Raw genomic sequence first — 17,636 nt, forward strand, 5'->3', positions numbered from 1 at the left:
TATCTCGTTGTATCAGCACTGAAACTCCTCCCTGCAGAAGACGTTTTTAGGAAGGAGAATTTTCTGATGAACAAATCATGGGCCGTGTGAGTAAGCTGTGTGCTGTACATGTGCTCAGGGAGGGAGGGACTGGAAAGCACTGTAAGAGAGGGAGCTTCTGGTAGTGAAAGTCTGGAGCAGCATTTATAGGTGCATATCCACCATAATGTGGCTGTAAATGCAGATCACGTAGCCAGTCGTAAAAAGATAACACAAAGGCAATCAAATCATAAAGCTGCTGTAGACTGAGTACTTAGCGTGTGTCAGATACTGGGAGCTTTGCAACCACTCTGCACGGCAGCTCTTAGCGTCTCTGCCTTACACATAGGGGAAGGCAAGTGTAGGTGGGCAATTAACCCAGACCCACACAGTTAATAAATATCAGGGGCATTTTAAACCAGGTCTGCCTTGTTCAAGCTCCAAACTCAGACTCTGCCAAGGACACTCAGTTTTTCAAATTGGTCCGGGCCATAGACATCAGGGCTGCTTCAAACCACACAAAATAAACCTCCTGTCTGATGCAACAAAGGGCCCAAGGCATTTGATCCATAAGTCATCAAGAGAGAGATATGACCACAATGAGCAGAGCTCTTAAAAAAACTCTAGCAAATACTGGATCTACTGCTCTGCTTCCTACTTTTCTGGAAAATTCCATCAAGTGGCCTGAAATGTTATGAGTACCCTCTTCAAAATACTGTTCTGGTTAGTTCAGCTTTGTTCTGTCTATCTCTCTGATCTTTAAGCAAATGTCAAAGTGAATTGAGATATATATATATGTGTATATATATGTGTGTATATATGTGTATATATATGTGTGTGTGTATATATTTGTGTATATATATATATATATATATATATATATATATATATATACACACACACATTTTTTCAATGTGTGAGAGACAGATTAGGGCAGGGTCAGCTTCAAGGAATGAGGCTTGTGTCTTGTTAGAGACCCTGAGGTGTACTGACTATCACTTCATTATTTCCTTGAAGTCAGGACTTCGTTAAATACCTGCTGTGGACAAAGCATTGCATGTGATATCCACACTGATGAACAAGAGAAGCTCAGTATCCCTGTACATGTTCCTCCTCCTCCCCGACCTGGGATGCTCAGGCTCAGCCCCGCCCCCCGTGCCCCTGCCTGGCCCCACATCTAATCATTGCCAAACGGAATCCACCAGGAGATAGAAGAAGAGCTTTGTTCTGTACCAGTGCCCCATGCCGATTTAGTGAAGTCCAATTTACTGGCCTTGGAAAATAGTACAAAAATGTTTCTTATACTCTCCGCTTCATTGAATGTGTATCTGAAACATTTGTGGGGTTTTTTTTTTTTTTAATGTATGCCCTTTGGTGATTTTGAAAACCGAACTCTGAATTTATAGTTTTGATCAGGGAATGGTGTGTGCTCACTGGCTTTCGCCGATAGCATAGAGTCGCTGACCCGCTGTCAGGACAACATGCTTTGTGAAATGTTTTCCCAGAAACGGAGACACATTTGCACAAATTGCTTCCCATTGCCGTGGTCCCCTTGTTAGCAGCAGCATGCATTTTGTATGAAAGCTGGCAGAGATGGGGATGCAGCCGCGGTGGTGGACCTCAGCACAGCTCGCCAGCGTGGACGTGGGTGAAATCGGCAACTTTAGCCTCATTAGCACCAGGTCCCCTACTGAGTTAACCAGCTGCAGGCAATCTCAGAACTCTGAAGGTTAATTCTTTCTGCACAGACATAGAGTTACAGCTCAATGGACAAAGGCCCTAAAATGTTATCCCTCCAGCCAGGAAATTTTAAGTGGGAAAAAAGAAGAAAAGGTTAAATGAGTTAGGAAACTGGTCTACCACAGACTTGCAATTTTTGTTAAGTGTTGCAGCAAATATTCTGTAACTTTTATCGCGGTTAGGACTCGAAACATGTTTCCATGTGGTTGCCAGGAGCTATTAAAATAAACAGCACAAAGAGGGCAATTAAATATAGATACTAACAGATTCAAACCACAAAATACCAGGAAGTATCTTGTATGTTTCGTCTAAAAACACTCAGGGTGAATTTATTTGGGATTAGAATAAAGGCATGTTTTGAAAAGCTAGCTGGATAGGGAGGCAGGCTGAGGAGGCTAAAAAATTGCAACCACCTCCGTCCATCTGCCGAAGGGAGTCCTGTCCTCAGGGAAGGCATCATTGTGAGGCAGCGGTCCTGTTAATTACATACGAAGCAGTTACATGCGAACCAGTTAGAAGAGGTGTGCTCTGAGGACAAAAGCAAGGGACCTCCATCCGTGAAGCTTTAGACAAACGTCGTGGCTTCACTTTACGCTTCTTAAGTCTCTTGTGACCCCAGGTCACTGCTCATCTTTAAGGGGCACCTGATTTTCCTTCCCCGGTTCCTGTGTTTTGAAGACGCGGTGAGTGTGAGAGGACAGGAAAGTATCTCTTTGGTAAAGTCGCCTTGTGTGTGAACTCAGCACTAACACAGCCGGCGTGGATGTGGGAAACAAAAATGAATGCCAAGAGGGAAAATCAAAACTTGCTGTGGGTACTCTTGGAATAAGATAAAGCCAATGGGCTCCAACAGTGAGGACGAGGGGAACGGCAAGGATTTGGAACTTCAGTAGGGACATGATGCTGTGTTCAGCCCTCTCTTTTGGCTGGTTGCAAAAGGCTGGGGTGTTGAGAAGAATAATTTGAAAATAGCTAAGATTTATTGAACTCTTACTGTGCTGGGTCTTTGAAAAATTGCATGTCATCTTTATAATATGTCATTGTGAACGTTAAACTAAAACAGCCAGGAAGGGCAGAGCCAGGATCCAGCCGAGAAAGACTCTCACTTACCTAGGGTTTGTTCATCGTCCATGTCTTTACTATAATGCCTTTCAAAACAGCATGGCTCACAGGTACTGGGCGACTTTCCTTACAGGAGCATGCAAAGAAAGCTTCTTTGTAGGGAATAATTATGCAATGACGTGAAAGAGTATAATATTGGGGCAATTATGGGACAAATACCTGTGAGAGAAAATAAGTGTCGAGCCTGTTCTGATGCCTTCCAAGGGGTATATATGAGGATCTACAGAAATCCCAGAATCACAACGCTGAGAAATAGTCCTCCGAGATCTCCTAGAACAGCTCGTGAGGGTCACTCAGCAATATTGCATAGCGTTTATACCCTCAGCATGTAATCAGTCCAAACAGACGCTGTTGGAAAGTATATCCTCTCACCTAACATTAAACCTTGCATCTAATTTCATTTGCAGAACTTCTTTCAAATAGTCAGCAACCTTCTAGATGAAGACAACAAGGAGAAGTGGGAAGATGCCCAGCAGGTAAGGCTGGAGTTTTTCCCGAACTTAAGATGAAGTTGGCTAAATATAGTCTCATTGGGGGGGGGGGGGCTCGCTATTCTAAGAACGTAAAAGGAAAATTTTAAAAATATGTCTTGATGATCTTATACTGGTTTGCAAGAAAACTAGTGATCTGTTTTATCTTAACCGTCTATGGAATGAATGATATTTATAAATGTGGAAAATTCTAAGCAGCTTCCAGTACTATATCACTTGAAGGTGCCAGCACATAACGACTGTCTGGCTTACCCATCACTTCCGTTCCTGTCTACAGACTATGGGAAAAGCAGCAAACCTTTAAGGACATATTACAGACTGAACTGTAGGGTCCTACCTAGCAAAATCATTTGTGTTTACTACAATGTTACACAGAGTCTGCATCATATATATACAGATGTGCATTTTGACTCAAATCCAAGAGTAATTAAAAAAAAGAGTTCTCTTTAAAAAAAAAATTGTATTCTGCTTTTTTCTCTTTCTGTAGCAGGTAGCCTTATTGTTTTAGTTATCATTTTAACAATACCTTGCACAGCACTTGTGCTATGCTGACACGTGGTTAACAATATTTTTTTCTAAATCACAGCAAATGTGGGCTAGAGGTTAAAAAAGGGCTACTGAGCATTAAAAAAAAATCCTGTGAAAATTTAACTGAATGTTCTTTAAGTTTTCTCCTGGACCTTTGTTAAAAATTCCAAGAGATCAATGCAATATTGAAAATAAGAATATTTACTGAGGTTCAGGGGAACCGTCTCTCCCCTTTTCCCTTTATCAGGGGCAAACTTGGCCCTTTATTTGTATTATGATAGGAACTCTAAAAATCATCCATTGTGGGCTCACCTCCCTCTCAGGTACAAATGCTGTGCTTCTGGCCACAGCAAGAAAAAAAAAAAAAAAAAAGCCTTAGTTTAAGACCCTGAATCTATCTTTTCCTGCTAGTTTGAATTGTGTGTTTGTCCTTGGCTCCAATCGCCAGGAAAGCCTCAATCACTCCCTGTGGGAAAATGGTGTTTTTCCTGAGAATACAGCCGCAGAGCCTAAGCACATTTTTCTAGAAGGCCGGAGGCTCTTGTTTATGGGTATGTTTAGAACAAATGTATAGTCCTCTGTTTAAAGCAAGACTGCAGTTCATCAGGGGCTGTTATTTACTGAGAGGTCCTGACCCGAACAAGTAATGAACAGTGGCAGAACTTTTGTCAATGGAAAATCCTGGATCCGTAATCCATCTACTTACTTGGGATTCTGAGTTAGTAATATGCTTATCTTTGAAATATTTTTTTCCATGGTGATGATCCTTAATGCTCCTTTGAAATAACTATTTGAAATAAAAGCAGCTGTTTTGTCACAGTGTTGTCATAGAAGCAGCCACGCGGTAGATGTCTCCAAGTTTGTGACACAAAGGCTGAAGGCCTTGGAAGTCAGAGATGCTTAAAATCTACCAAAGATCATCCCTCGCAGGGTCCCTTATCTATTTAAGAGGCATTAGCGCCAACACAGTGCAACATAAAACACCGTTCTGTGTGGATTTGGAAAACCAGCTGAGGAAAACGGTGACTATTGACCTAGGAAGGTTTTTGCAATTAGAATTTACACTTTGGGGCAGTCAACAGTGTCATTTCAGAGTTTGATCGCTACACATCAGCCCCAGTTAGGAAAGACCAGACTGTGCTGAGTTATAGCATCCGACTGAACACAGAGTGAAGTGAGGTGGAAAAAGGCTGCACTCTATATGCCAGTACTTTCTATACCATCATTGTGGTTAGAATGAACAAGTCCGTTTCAGTCCAGACAAGCCATTTCAGTTGTGATATTGGGTTCCGTGTTTCCTGGTTATACAGAAAGCTCATGTGTCTCTAAGGAGCCGGCAATCTGCGGCCAGGGGCCAGATCGCACCTTGCACCTGCTTTGTAAATGAAGTTTGGGCGCATAGCCACACATATCTATGGTTGCTGTGATACCACAGAACTGCGCTGTCCCCACAGGGACCCCCTCACCCCCCTGCCATGGCCCACGAAGCCGAAAATGTGTACTCTCTGGTCCTTCACAGAAAAACAGGAAGTATTACCAGCCCTTGTTCAAAACCATTTGAATACTGTAGGGAAAATGTAACGACGAACAGAATCCCCTGTCACCCTAGAAAACCTCTCCATAAAGAAAGAGGAGAAAGGAAACAGGTTTATTATTGAATAAGCGCTAAACCCAAATGTGACGTGCACTACAGGCAGGCCACGAGGAGACTGTAAAGACAGAAAGAAACCGCGCCCTTTTACGCAGCCGAGAGCGGATGCAACGCATTACACCTGTGTCTTCAAGATCAATGGTGACTAGTCCTCAAGTAAGAGGACGTGATGACACCGTTTGTCACACTTGGTGATTGGGGTGGGTGACCATCTTGTTACTTAATTGGATTTACCCAAAGAAGAAATAAGCTTTTATATCGTAATAACTGGAGGCAGGTCTGCAACTCGAAGCGAAGCACCTGCTGACGTGAGGCTCCCATCCGCCCACACCGACAGAAGATAGACCCCTGTCTTCCCTGGTGACTTTGTTTTCAGGGAGAGACATCCCTGGGTCTGTACGCTGGGAAGAGGCTACTTCGCATTTAAAAAGATATACATACATTTCCGGGAGACAGAGAAAGAACTTCACAGTGACTGGTTTTCTGAACAAATGCTCTTAAGAAAAGGGAGGGGGAGAAAAGGGTTGGGAGGAAGTCTCTTCCCTCTTTGCAACAGGGAGAATGAAGCCCCTTATTTTTAATTTGTATTTACCCCACACTCCACATCCTCAATACACGTACACCTACACAGAGACGGAGGGAAAAGACAGTAGCAGCAGGAAGCTCGGAGCTGATGGAAAATTTGATGCTTTTTTTTTTTTTTTTTTGGAATGGGGATGATGTGCTGTCAGAATTCATATTTAATGATTGGAAATGTAGGTAAGAAACAGCATTTCTCCCCAGATCTTCCTGAAATTAAAAAAAGTACAACTATTTAGGCCATATGTTTCTAACCGTAATAGCCACTGTTCTTGTCGTCAAGTATATGTGAGTAGAAATATTATGTATTCTAGGTGTCTGATGTTTGGATGGGCACAGCCACAAGCTCTTGAAAAATATACACACCGTTCCCGCTCCCCGCCCTGTCCGACACGTCTTCCTGCTAATAAGCATGTCTCTGTCCCTTCTGCACCAGCCTTTGCAAATACAAAGCCACTAAAACTCTCTAATCCACTTAAATTTTTCATGGCTAGAAGCTCCTGTCATGCTGAATGGCCAAAAGAAATGAACCTAACATCAAAAGACTTTCTGCCCTAATAAGGTTATATAATGCCAGATGGCTTTAGAAGCCTGATGGATTCCAGATGCTAAAATTCACGTGACCTTGTAAATGGCCCTCACATTCCACTCCCTATAATCTACCACCAGAATCGGGTCATCTTTAAGCAAACACTCATCTGTTTGCAGTGTGCAAGGTGGATGGGGTCGGGTGTGTCTTGTGTGCGGACGTGTGAGGTATCAACACGACAGCTGTTACTATGATCCCGAAAGTGTTGCCAACATTATTATTCATACAGTGGCTATTGTAATGATTAGAAATAAAGGTCTCTCCCAGGATATTCTGCAGTGAACTTAATAGTCTGTAAATATTCATGTTGGCAATAATACTTGTTTTTTCTCTCAGTACTTATCTTATAGATGCTAAGTAAAAAAGATAAAAAGCACCCCCTCGATTTCAGTGTTTGTTCTATGTTATATTTAAGTGAGGACAGGAACCCATCCAAAGTAAAGACATGCCACTTCTAAGAATACAATCTGTTAGACATTTTCGGATTTTTTAGATTTGTGAAGGATTAATCATTGCATCATAACACCGCCAGAGTTCTTGCTGTGTGACACATGCTGTTACTCTCAACGATTAGTTCAAAAAAATGCACCTGTTAGATGGGTTAAAAAATTAATACATATAAATACATAAATATAATTTAAAGAACTATTAAAAGTTAAAAAGTTAAAAAGTAAAAAGAAAAAATACAGCTCCTGCTGGTTGTAGAAATGTCTTCAAATAAATCAGAGCTCATTTATGTTCTTGTTGTGTACCTTTTAAATTCTAGTTATATGTTCTATTTTATAGATTTTTATTTTGCCCCATCTAACCTTTGCTTGTTTTCGTAGATTTACCCAGGCTCGATAGAGTTAATGCAGGTGATTGAAGATTTTATACACATTGTTGGAATGGGGATGATGGACTTTCAGAATTCATACTTAATGACTGGAAATGTAGGTAAGAAATAGAATGTTTTCCCAAAATCTTACTGAAATTAAAAAAAAAATTGCAGGTATCTGGGTCATGCATTTTTAAGTGTAATATCCATTGTTTGTATCTTTGAGTATATGTGAATAATACACTGTGGGTACTTGGTGTCTGCTTCTCCCATGGGCCCAACCGCATATACGTTGTACACATGCATACGCACACGCACATTTGCATGTATCTGCATGTATTTGTATACATTTAGATGGGCCTACTTGTGTTTATCTGCACAGCAGATGTAAAAGAGAATATGCCAAATGTTTATTGCTATCCAATCTCATGTTGAAAATATGTGATGTATATACTCTAGTATGTTTTTTAAAAAATGCATCTTCATGACCTCCCATTGTTCATGAAGATGTCGAGTTACTTTCTTGCTAGGTGTCCCAAGGAAGCGCTGAATTTATATATAGGTGGTCGGATGGGATGTTTCAGAGACCTTTGAGGGTATGGTCATGGTGCTGCTGTCCTGTGTAACTCCCAGGACACAGTGGGTCTTTGAGGCCCCTCTGTAGTGGATTCTGTAGTCTAGTGCACACAGTGTGAGAACATCTTTCTTCTTGAGTTGCCTTTAGCATTGCCTCTTATAGGAGGGGATTACCTTACAGGGAGGGGCTACACAGAGGCGTGAAACCCACACATCCCCTCTCAGTACCAGAATTGCCTTCAGCCAACAGCAATGGTGGTAACCAAAGGACGTGTTTCTCTTTGTAGTTAAAAAAAAAAAAAAGGCAAGAGCAAAGAAATGGTCTTCTTAAATATGATATGCAGTGAGTTGATACAGCCTTCCAGTTTTATTTCTTCAAAGCGTCTCTGCATGGTGTTACTGTGGTTCAGAAAGATCTTTCATTTGTCAGGTTTGAGTGGTCTTCACATGAAGATCGCTAACTGTACATAATAATGTGTTTAAATAAATATTTCTTACCTCACATTCTTATTCATAGGATGTTTAAGTTTTCATTTCTAGATCAGGAAGAGACCTCACTTGGTGGAGGGATTAACTAGGGAAGTTCAGCTGGTACCAAGCATGACATTTTTATGATTATGGCTTCTGGTGGTTCATTTTACACTTGATTTCTTTTGGAGGTCCTTTAGTCCTAGAGGGGCTCATTCGACTCTTAATATATCTTCCATCAGGGTGACCTCAAGTTGTAACAGGTAATAGCTAACTACGAGTAACAGTCTTCAGTGGAGGAGAGCCTATGTAATGGGGTTCTCAAAGGCCTGGAGTCGGTTCCCTGCCCATATGCCATCTTCAGGCAGCATCAGACCTTACCAGTTAGATTTAGTCTTAACCCACTTTCCGGAGGTCGGGGGGAGCCCAGGCTTTTTTCCCGAGTGGATATTCAGCAGCTTGTGCTGGTTCAGGAGGGAAGTGAGCTGTCCTTGCTCTGGGCAATGAGAAGAAAAAGTGACCCGAAATAGTACCTTTGTTGAAGGTTGAATTCAGAAATCGGAGAAAATCCAAATTAGATGCCCGTTCCAAAAGTGGTTGGGCAAAGAGAGGAAAGGTAAAGTCTGGGGGAAAAGGGAAGGCATGTTGGGCTGTGGATTTGGGGGCACATGCCAGGGAGAGCCTAGAGAGATTTTGGGGGTGCTGGTCATTCAAGATGGAACTGCTCTTCTGCAGGCCTGTGGCTTTTGGGGGCAGGAAGGAACCAGGAAGGCTCTGGATAGGACAATTTGCAAAGTAATTTACAAGAAAAACCGAGTTGTGGGGAGGAAGCAAAGAGCTATTGTTTTCTTGCTTTTTGTACATGGTAACAGCTAATTCTAAAATGCGTTGCTAATTAAAAGTATTGCCAGATCAATGCATGGCACTTGCTCAGAATATATTTGGAAAAAAACTTTGCAAAACAAAGCCAGTCTCAGAGTCTAATAATTTAAATTTGAAGGTAAAGTAGGCTAGATGAATAACAGTTTATCAAATTCCTTATAGTGTCTGTATTATTTGCTATAAAAATTCCATAAATATCCATAAATTACAAATATTTATTCATCTTTATCCTTCTTTTGACTTACCAAAATTATATACTTGAAAAATGTGTGTATTATTTTTGTGTCAAAATTATGTTTTGTCTAAGTTTGCCTACTTTACCATCACTAAACTTTAAGAAGTATATTAGGCATAGTACCTCAAGGCAATTCAGTGCTGCAAATAAAGCCAATCTTGTCCTATATTGTCTTCAGTCTTGTGTAAGGACCGTGTGATTGTTTGGCCTTCTGATTGCATGTGTCACACTAATTATCCATATGAGAAAAGGTTATGTTCTGTGAACGATTATCCCAAACATTGTTACACCACCCAGGGGGAGGGTAGAGCTCAGTGGCAGAGCACGTGCTTACCATGCACGAGGTCCTGTACCCCCAAACTCCAGTCCCCCCATTAAAAAAAAAAAAAAGGATAAATATTACACCACCCAAAAGAGCTTTTTTTATTGTTGATTCTTCCAAGTCCTAGCCCAGGGTTGGACTGATTGTTGTTTGATGACCAGAAGGAGGTTATTCTCAATAACATGTGAGAATTTTCCAATGTATATCCATATATTAGTCTGAGTTCTCCAGAGAAACAGAACCAACAGGCCATGTGTAGCTATGTAGAAAGAAATTTTGGGAGGGAGATTGGTTCTTGCAATTTCGGAGGCTGAACGGTCCCCCAGTCTGCTGCCTACAAACTGGAGGCCAGGGGAGCTGACGGAGTAGTCCCAGCCCAGAGAGGAAGGCTTGAGGACCAGGAAGCCAGTGGCGTCAGTTCCAGTTTGAATTCAAAGGCCTGAGATCCGGGAGCACTGATGCCCCAGGGCAGAGAAGATGGAGGTCCCAGCTCAAGCAGAGAGCACGCTGGCCCTTCCTCTGCCTTTCTGTTCTATTCAGGCCCCCCGTGGATGGGATGATGCCCACCTGCCTCAGTAAGGGAGGCCTTTACTCAGCCTGCTGACTCAAATGATAATCTCTTCCGGAAATATCCTCACAGACACACCCAGAAATGTTGTTTTACCAGCTATTGGGCCTCCCTAAGCGCAGTCTAACTGACTCCTAAAATTAACCATCACAATCCACTCAATATCAAGTTGGGTAATATAAATAATAATTACTGACTATTTATATTCTTCATGTTATCCTATTTGATACCAGTACATATAAAACACAATTATACTGCTTTGTCTGATACGCCCAATATCTTCGGAGAAGGACACACATAGTGAGTAATTCACAGTAATAAGTTGTGAAGTGTGCGAGTTGGCCTTTGTCTTATGTCCTCAGTCCAGATATTAGTTACCGGACACCAAGCTCACCCACACGCACAGCCTGTGAGTGATGAGCAGAGATGAGGTAACCACGAAAGTTTGCTCATTTCTTGTGGCCATTTTCTTGAGAGTGTGTTGGAGTGAGACTACGTAAAGAACTTCCAAAGATCCTCACGTCTTTTAACGAGATCACAATTTTTCTTTTAATAATAAAGCCTGTATGCATAGCGACCTCACTTTTCTGGAATAGAGATAAACTCCTGGAGAAGGAGATGGAGTTGGATAGGCACAGATAAATAGCAGAAAGACCATACAGTTGAATAAGAGCATCTCAGAATCTTGCTGATAGCTTATCTGATTTCGACTTTAAATATAGTATTTCAGCATCTCTGTTTTGTGATTCCTGGTTTACATAGAAGGAGCTGGAAAGCAGAGACAGTGCTATTAGAAGTACCTATGCAGCAGATAGGATGGCTAAAATGCTGAGACAACAAAGAAAAGGAAGTTCTGAAGGACTGCTGGGGAGCAGTGATCAATTACTCAAAAGACCTCAAAAAGTTTACCCAGAGACTTAGGAAAAAATAACATCTATGAACAGAGATGTTGAACAAACCAATGCATTTAAAAAATAATTGAGGTTAACTCAAATATTTTTATCTTCACATATGAATATGACGTTTAAAATAGACACATGATAAATTATAGTGAATAAAAATTAGTTAGCATTTACTCAACCCTACTAAAAGGCTTATATAATTACTGAATAAATTAATTAATGAATATGAAAAATTGATATGCTTCGGAGAGAGTTAAATTTTCAGTATGCCTCAGTTGATCGTAAAGTTGTGCTCTAAATGTTCTAAATATTCTGTACCAGTGTGTTTTTTTTCCAGTAAAATATGAATGTTTCAACATATTTTAAAAAATGGTACTACCATCAGCTTGTTCAGAAGGACTTTGCTTGATATTATTTAATATGAGTTTAAGTTATTTTTTGGCAACAAAAATATTCTTTGCAGAGTTGTTTAAACTGACTTTCTACCTTTTCTCCCCAAATATTTTCTCTTCAGTCCCTTTCAGCCTACCGTTTCTCTCATCACTTTCCTGAAAGTCCTCTCAGAAAAGCCTTCTGGAAACTTCCAGCTGCCAAATTAAACCTCCACCCATATTTCAGCCTCATGTCCCCTGTGCCTTGCTCGCCATTCTCCGTTGAAACTCTCCATTCTGTTAACATTTTTTGTATTTATTATACATAGTATAAAATAGAATTAAAGGATAAGAATTAGACTCAACTTGGGAACATTTAGAATTTGGGGAAGCAGTAGCACAAAGCAAAGCAGACTAAGCGCTGAGGAGGGAACATGGAGGTGGTCTGAGGCCCAGCTGTCTGCAGTCCCGGAGGCAGAAGGGGACGGAGAGTCCTCACGCGGCCAGAGGGCCAGGGCATGTGCACGGATCCCACGGTCCTGAAGGTCTGTCTGAAGTTGCAGCAGAGTGTTTTAATCGTTTTTTATTATGCGTTTTGTCATCTATTTTCCACAATCACTTCAAGCAGCACGTTGCATTTGCTTTATTTATTGGTAAGAATAGCCTATTCTTTAGAAATTATTTGTTTTAGCTTTGTTGTCGGAGAATAGGTTCTTGCCTTGCATAGGGAAGAATTCAAGAGCGAGGCATAGGACAGTGACAGCACGTTTGTTTAGAGAGATGCACACTCCATAGACAGAGTGGGGTCCGTCTCACTCAGAAGGGAGTGTGGCTTGGGAGATACACGCTCCGTAGGCAGAATGCGGGCCATCTGGAAAGGCAAGAGGGAGAGAGGCCGATAGGCATGGGGTGTTTAGTTTAAAGTAAAGGTAGATACACACTCCATACACAGAGTGCGGGCCATTTCAGAAGATGAGAGAGAGGGAGCGCGCGAGGTGCAGAGCTGTTAGGTTTTACGGGCTCAGTAATTACATATGCTAATGAGGAGGAGGATTATCCCAACTACTTTGGGGAAGGAGCAGGGATTTCCAGGAATTGGGCCCCTGCCCACTTTTTGACCTTTTATGGTCAGCCTGGGAGCTGCCATGACGCCTGTGGGTGTGCCATGGGGCTCAAGGTCTACTGGAAGTCCAGTCTTCTGCCATCGTGGTTCTAACCAGTTCGTCCTGTCCTCAAATGCTGTGTCATTCCCTCAATGGTTGTGCCCTGCTCCCTTCCCTCCTGTCTCAGTTTTGGACTTAAAACCTGAATTGTGTTCATTGAACTGAATTCAAGGCGTGTCAGTGATGGGGTGCCTGTTGCAGCCTACTGACTGCTCAATTAAAAACAAAATAATTTGTCTCTTAATATAAGCAAAACCTTTCCCAAGGGATTCAGGTCATTGATAAATAAATAATCTTCTACACTACAAGGAGACTGCAGTCTAGTTGTGGACATCCAAGAATCACATAGATAAACAAGATACCAAGTACACTCTGGTATGTGTCACGTAAACCAAACATTACAGAGATGTGTTCCCAGAGATGTTGTTCTGTGTGAGGGACTAGAAGACCTGCTCAAAGAAGGAATTATTTCCTGTAGACTTTGATGGATGGCTGGATTATTGTCAGTCCAACCTGAAGGAGACCGAGTGGCAGGGAGATGGTTACATTCCAGAACATCCTTTTAGCAAAGGCAGTATAGAGTTGTCAAAGTTGAGATTGTGTTTAGGGGATAAATGATCGATTTTGATAAAGACACATATGTATGGAAGTAAAGGAAATGAAATAAAGTTGGCGAGACACGCTGAGACCCGGTGTAGGATGGTTCTTAATTCTGAAGATGGTAGGGAGCTACTGAGGCTTGACTGGATGGGTGAGAGCTGCGCTTTGGACAGCAGAAATAACATTTGTTGAAATTGAGAAAGACTTTCAACATGGAGAATAGAAGGCTTTTTATAATAATCCAGGCAGGAGATAATGAAGACTTGAATTTATGGTAGAAAGAACAGAAACCAAAATGTGGTTATCAATTTAAGACACTGTCTGAGGGTAGAAATGATGGCTTTCCATAACTGAGTGAGGTGTCAGAAAGAAGGAAGGGATAAGGGTGACATGTATTCAACAAACTTTTGAGAGTGTCTTTCACTTACGAATGTTTAAATGCAGGTGTACCCCTCAAGTGAAAAAATAAAGTGTGGTCTGGGGGTTGGTAGAGATGTCAAACTTATGATATTCACTGGTAATCAACTGTGTAAAAGTGATAGTTGAAGGGAAAAAAAAAAGCTTTTTCAATTATCAGGACAGTAATAAGAGGACTAAATGCCTGTATTAAAAATGAAATTCTAACTGTGTGGTGATAGATGTTAACCTAGACTTATTGTGCTGATCATTTCATTATATATAAAAATATTGAATCATTATGTTGTACACTGAAGCTAATGTTATATGTCAATTATCTCTCAGTAAAAATATCTCTCTCTATAACCATGGAGAGGTCTCTAGGATATATTATTACCTAGAAAAGTATTCATATCAATAACCAGATTAAGAAATGTATTTTGTGTTCAAATAAAATTTACACATTATGCTAAGAGGTCATGTAAATTATAGAATAAAAACCAATGTTGAGGGAAAAAGACAAAGAATTGTAGCAGGTGTCAGAATAAGAGCAGTCAGAGGTAGTAGGTATATAAGTTCCAGAACAGGGCAGCGGAAAGTCAGGGTCATGTAATTAGTAAGAGAGAGAGAATATTTCAGAATGAATACTGTAGTTAATATCAATTGCTAGCAAAGTTCAGATTGGTAGAGCTGTGAAAAATCTTATGTGATTGCTGATGATATTATGTAAAAGTTCTCCAGAAAAAAAATGCAGACACAATAACAGGGTCTAAATTTCCAAGCTCTTTAGGTGATTTCAATGGTTTCACCCTTAACATTGTGATACAGTTATCTCTAAGGATTTACTTTGCACAAGTCTGTATTGTTACAGCTGTTTACCACTGTCTCACAACTTCCTCAGGAACTATTCAAAGTTGACAATATCAGATAAAAAAAGGAATATTTTTAGGCTAATAATGTACCAAAATATAGAATATTATCATTGTTAGCTGTAAGGAATTTCTGAAGCCACCCCTATGTACACCCTAAAAGATACAATATTCTGGAAAGTATTCTTTCAGTTTTTCTTTAGTAATCCCATAAGGCCAGTGCCTTGAGAACTTTAACATGAAGGCATTTTTCTTTGCCAAGTTAAATATCACTGTCTCTTCTTGGTTTAGAAATGCGAAATGCTGGGCTTTACAGAATGAACATTCATACTTGATATTTCCTTGAAATTGAGTCCAAATTCAATCTGAGAAAACGGCATAATACAATTGTGCCAGCCGCTTTCCACAATGTGGTCCCGTCAACAGTAGATCTATGTTATTTCTGAAGCTCCCTGGTAAAGGCAATCATTTCTTTAGTAGAATATCTTGTTCTTCAATTGACAAACCAACCCTTAGTCTGATGAGGTAATTCTCCAAATAAAGTGGTTTCTCGTTTTAGGCTTCTTTTCCTTTCTGTCACTGCTTCATTTTGTGGTTCACACGTCTTCGTCACTTGTTTAACCTCCTCTCTGTAAAAATAAGACACCTGTAGTCAGTTGACACCAAGCCTGAAAAATACAGAATTTAACGTCTTTTTTGGTTTGTTTGCTTGTCTGCAGCACCTGACGTCGGCTCATTCAGCTAGACTTGAGTCTGAAGGTGTCAGATTCTACCTCCTCAGCCTGGCTGTCTACACTTTTTCTTGCTAGACATGTGAAGCAAGGGGTGTGTTTTTCTGTAGGTCAGAAAGAACAAACTAAGAATATCTGCTTGCTGGGTTTTTTAAATGGTAGGAACATGCTGGTTCCCTTGAAAAAATAATAGTTCAAACATCATTTTAAAACTGTGGCCTGGAATGATGTGCAGCACTATGAGTTATTTGATTATTTCTTGTTGAATAGAAATTATCTCCTTGCGTTTCCTCTGATCCACTTATGCTAAATGGTGGGGCTGGAAACACTGGGAGGCTACTGAGAAAGGGCCACACCAGATCCTTCTTGTGGCAGGAAAGACATAATCCTCACCAGGATGTGATTGGCCCCCTGTCACCCAACTGAGCCCCTCTGTGTAGAAGCTCCCTGATGTCAACTTAATAGTTTGGTAATGACCTGTGGATTTAATTGGCTTTAAGAGGGTGCCAGGTCCTGGTCTTAGTTCCGGAGATTTCTCAGTAAGCAAGTCAGGCAAAGCTCTTGCTCTGAAGGAACTTGTGTTTTATAGGCGAGACAGATGTCCAACATGCACCGTCTCACATACCCAGTGGCTCTAAGGGAGATGAAGAAATGTAAAGAATCCATCAGGAAAGGGGAGAGGGAGTGGGGAGGGGGGGGTGGATGGTGGATCAGGAAGGCCTCTGGCAGAAGAAGCTCGAGGTGAATGTAGACCTGGGTGCCTCGGGACATGAAGCCCATTGATCTGTGGGGACAGACCTTTTCCAGCAGAAGGAAACAAGCACAAGGCCCTGAGGCATGCATGTGCTTGATGTCTTAGAGGCCCTGGAGGAGGCCAGTGATGTCAGAGTGGCTGGTGGAGCTGCTGTGGGAGGAGATGGAGTCAGGAAGGGCGGGGGGAGCCAGACTGTGGAAGGCGTTGGACTCTAGATCTGAATGAGATACAAGCCACTAAGGGATTTGAGCAGAAAAATGACTTGATGTGATTTATGTCCTGAAAGGACCCTCTGACTATGGAACAGTCAGGGATATGAGTATACAGAGAGGTAGGTAATGGGGATGGAAGTTACTGCCATAGTCCAGGTGAGATAGCTCCCTGGTTTGGACCAGATATCAATGGAAATGGTGAGAAGAGGTCAGATGCTGGATGTGTTTTATTGGTGATCTGATCGAGTTTACTGATGCTTAGAAATAGGGTGTAAAAAAAAAGAGATGATTCAAGGAAATACTTCCACTATGTCTCCAAGAGCCCAATTACAAAAATAAGGCAGGTTTATTTCCAAATCTGTGTACTGTAAACAAACGTCAAAAACCTACCTTGGTAACCACCTAAATGTCTCGAAACTTTAGAATCCAAAGCAAGCTGTTTGGCTAATATCTTTTTACATTTTTTTAATTAAAATATAATTGACATATAGCCTTATATTAGATTTAGGTGTACAACATAATGATTTGATATATATATATACTGTGAAATAGTTAATATAATAACTCTAGCTAACAGTCATCACCACTCATATTTATAGATTTTTTTTCTTGTGATGAGAACTTGTAAGATCTACTCTCTTAACCACTTTCAAATATACAATTCAGAACAGCTAAGTATAGTCACCATGCTATTTAATTTTTATATATTCTCATTCCTGAGTCCAACGCAAATCCTTGCCCTTACAGTTTAAGCAGTTTTAGCCTTTGAAGCCATCAGCATTCTGTCATCATCACACCACCGGAATCCTTGGACAAAAGCTAGAATGAAAAATGGTTCAGGAAAATGACTTTTTAAGGCTGTTCCTCATATTGGGCTGCCAGTTAGCAAATGAAATAAATCCTACCTTTCCTACTAGTTTTGGATTTTTCTTTTTTTGGTATTTTCAGTTGAAATGTAGTTGATTTACAACGTTTCAGATGTACAGCAAAGTGATTTGGGCTTTATATACTTAAATATATATATATATATATATATGTCATTTTTCAGATTA

General features: G+C 40.8%; 1 protein-coding gene across 6 annotated transcripts in view; it reads left to right on the forward strand.

Moving 5' to 3' along the window:
- ADGRB3 (adhesion G protein-coupled receptor B3) overlaps positions 1-17,636 on the forward strand; it is a 686,067-nt gene that overhangs the window by 334,374 nt on the left and 334,057 nt on the right. For all 6 annotated transcript variants that reach the window (XM_064486949.1, XM_064486947.1, XM_064486950.1 and 3 more), the window contains 2 exons: positions 3,288-3,356; positions 7,546-7,654. In XM_064486949.1, the coding sequence (XP_064343019.1) occupies positions 3,288-3,356; positions 7,546-7,654 (178 nt within the window). The remainder of the gene's footprint in view (positions 1-3,287; positions 3,357-7,545; positions 7,655-17,636) is intronic.

This window comes from Camelus dromedarius, chromosome 6 (assembly GCF_036321535.1).
Source record: "Camelus dromedarius isolate mCamDro1 chromosome 6, mCamDro1.pat, whole genome shotgun sequence".
NCBI classification, from domain to species: domain Eukaryota; kingdom Metazoa; phylum Chordata; class Mammalia; order Artiodactyla; family Camelidae; genus Camelus; species Camelus dromedarius.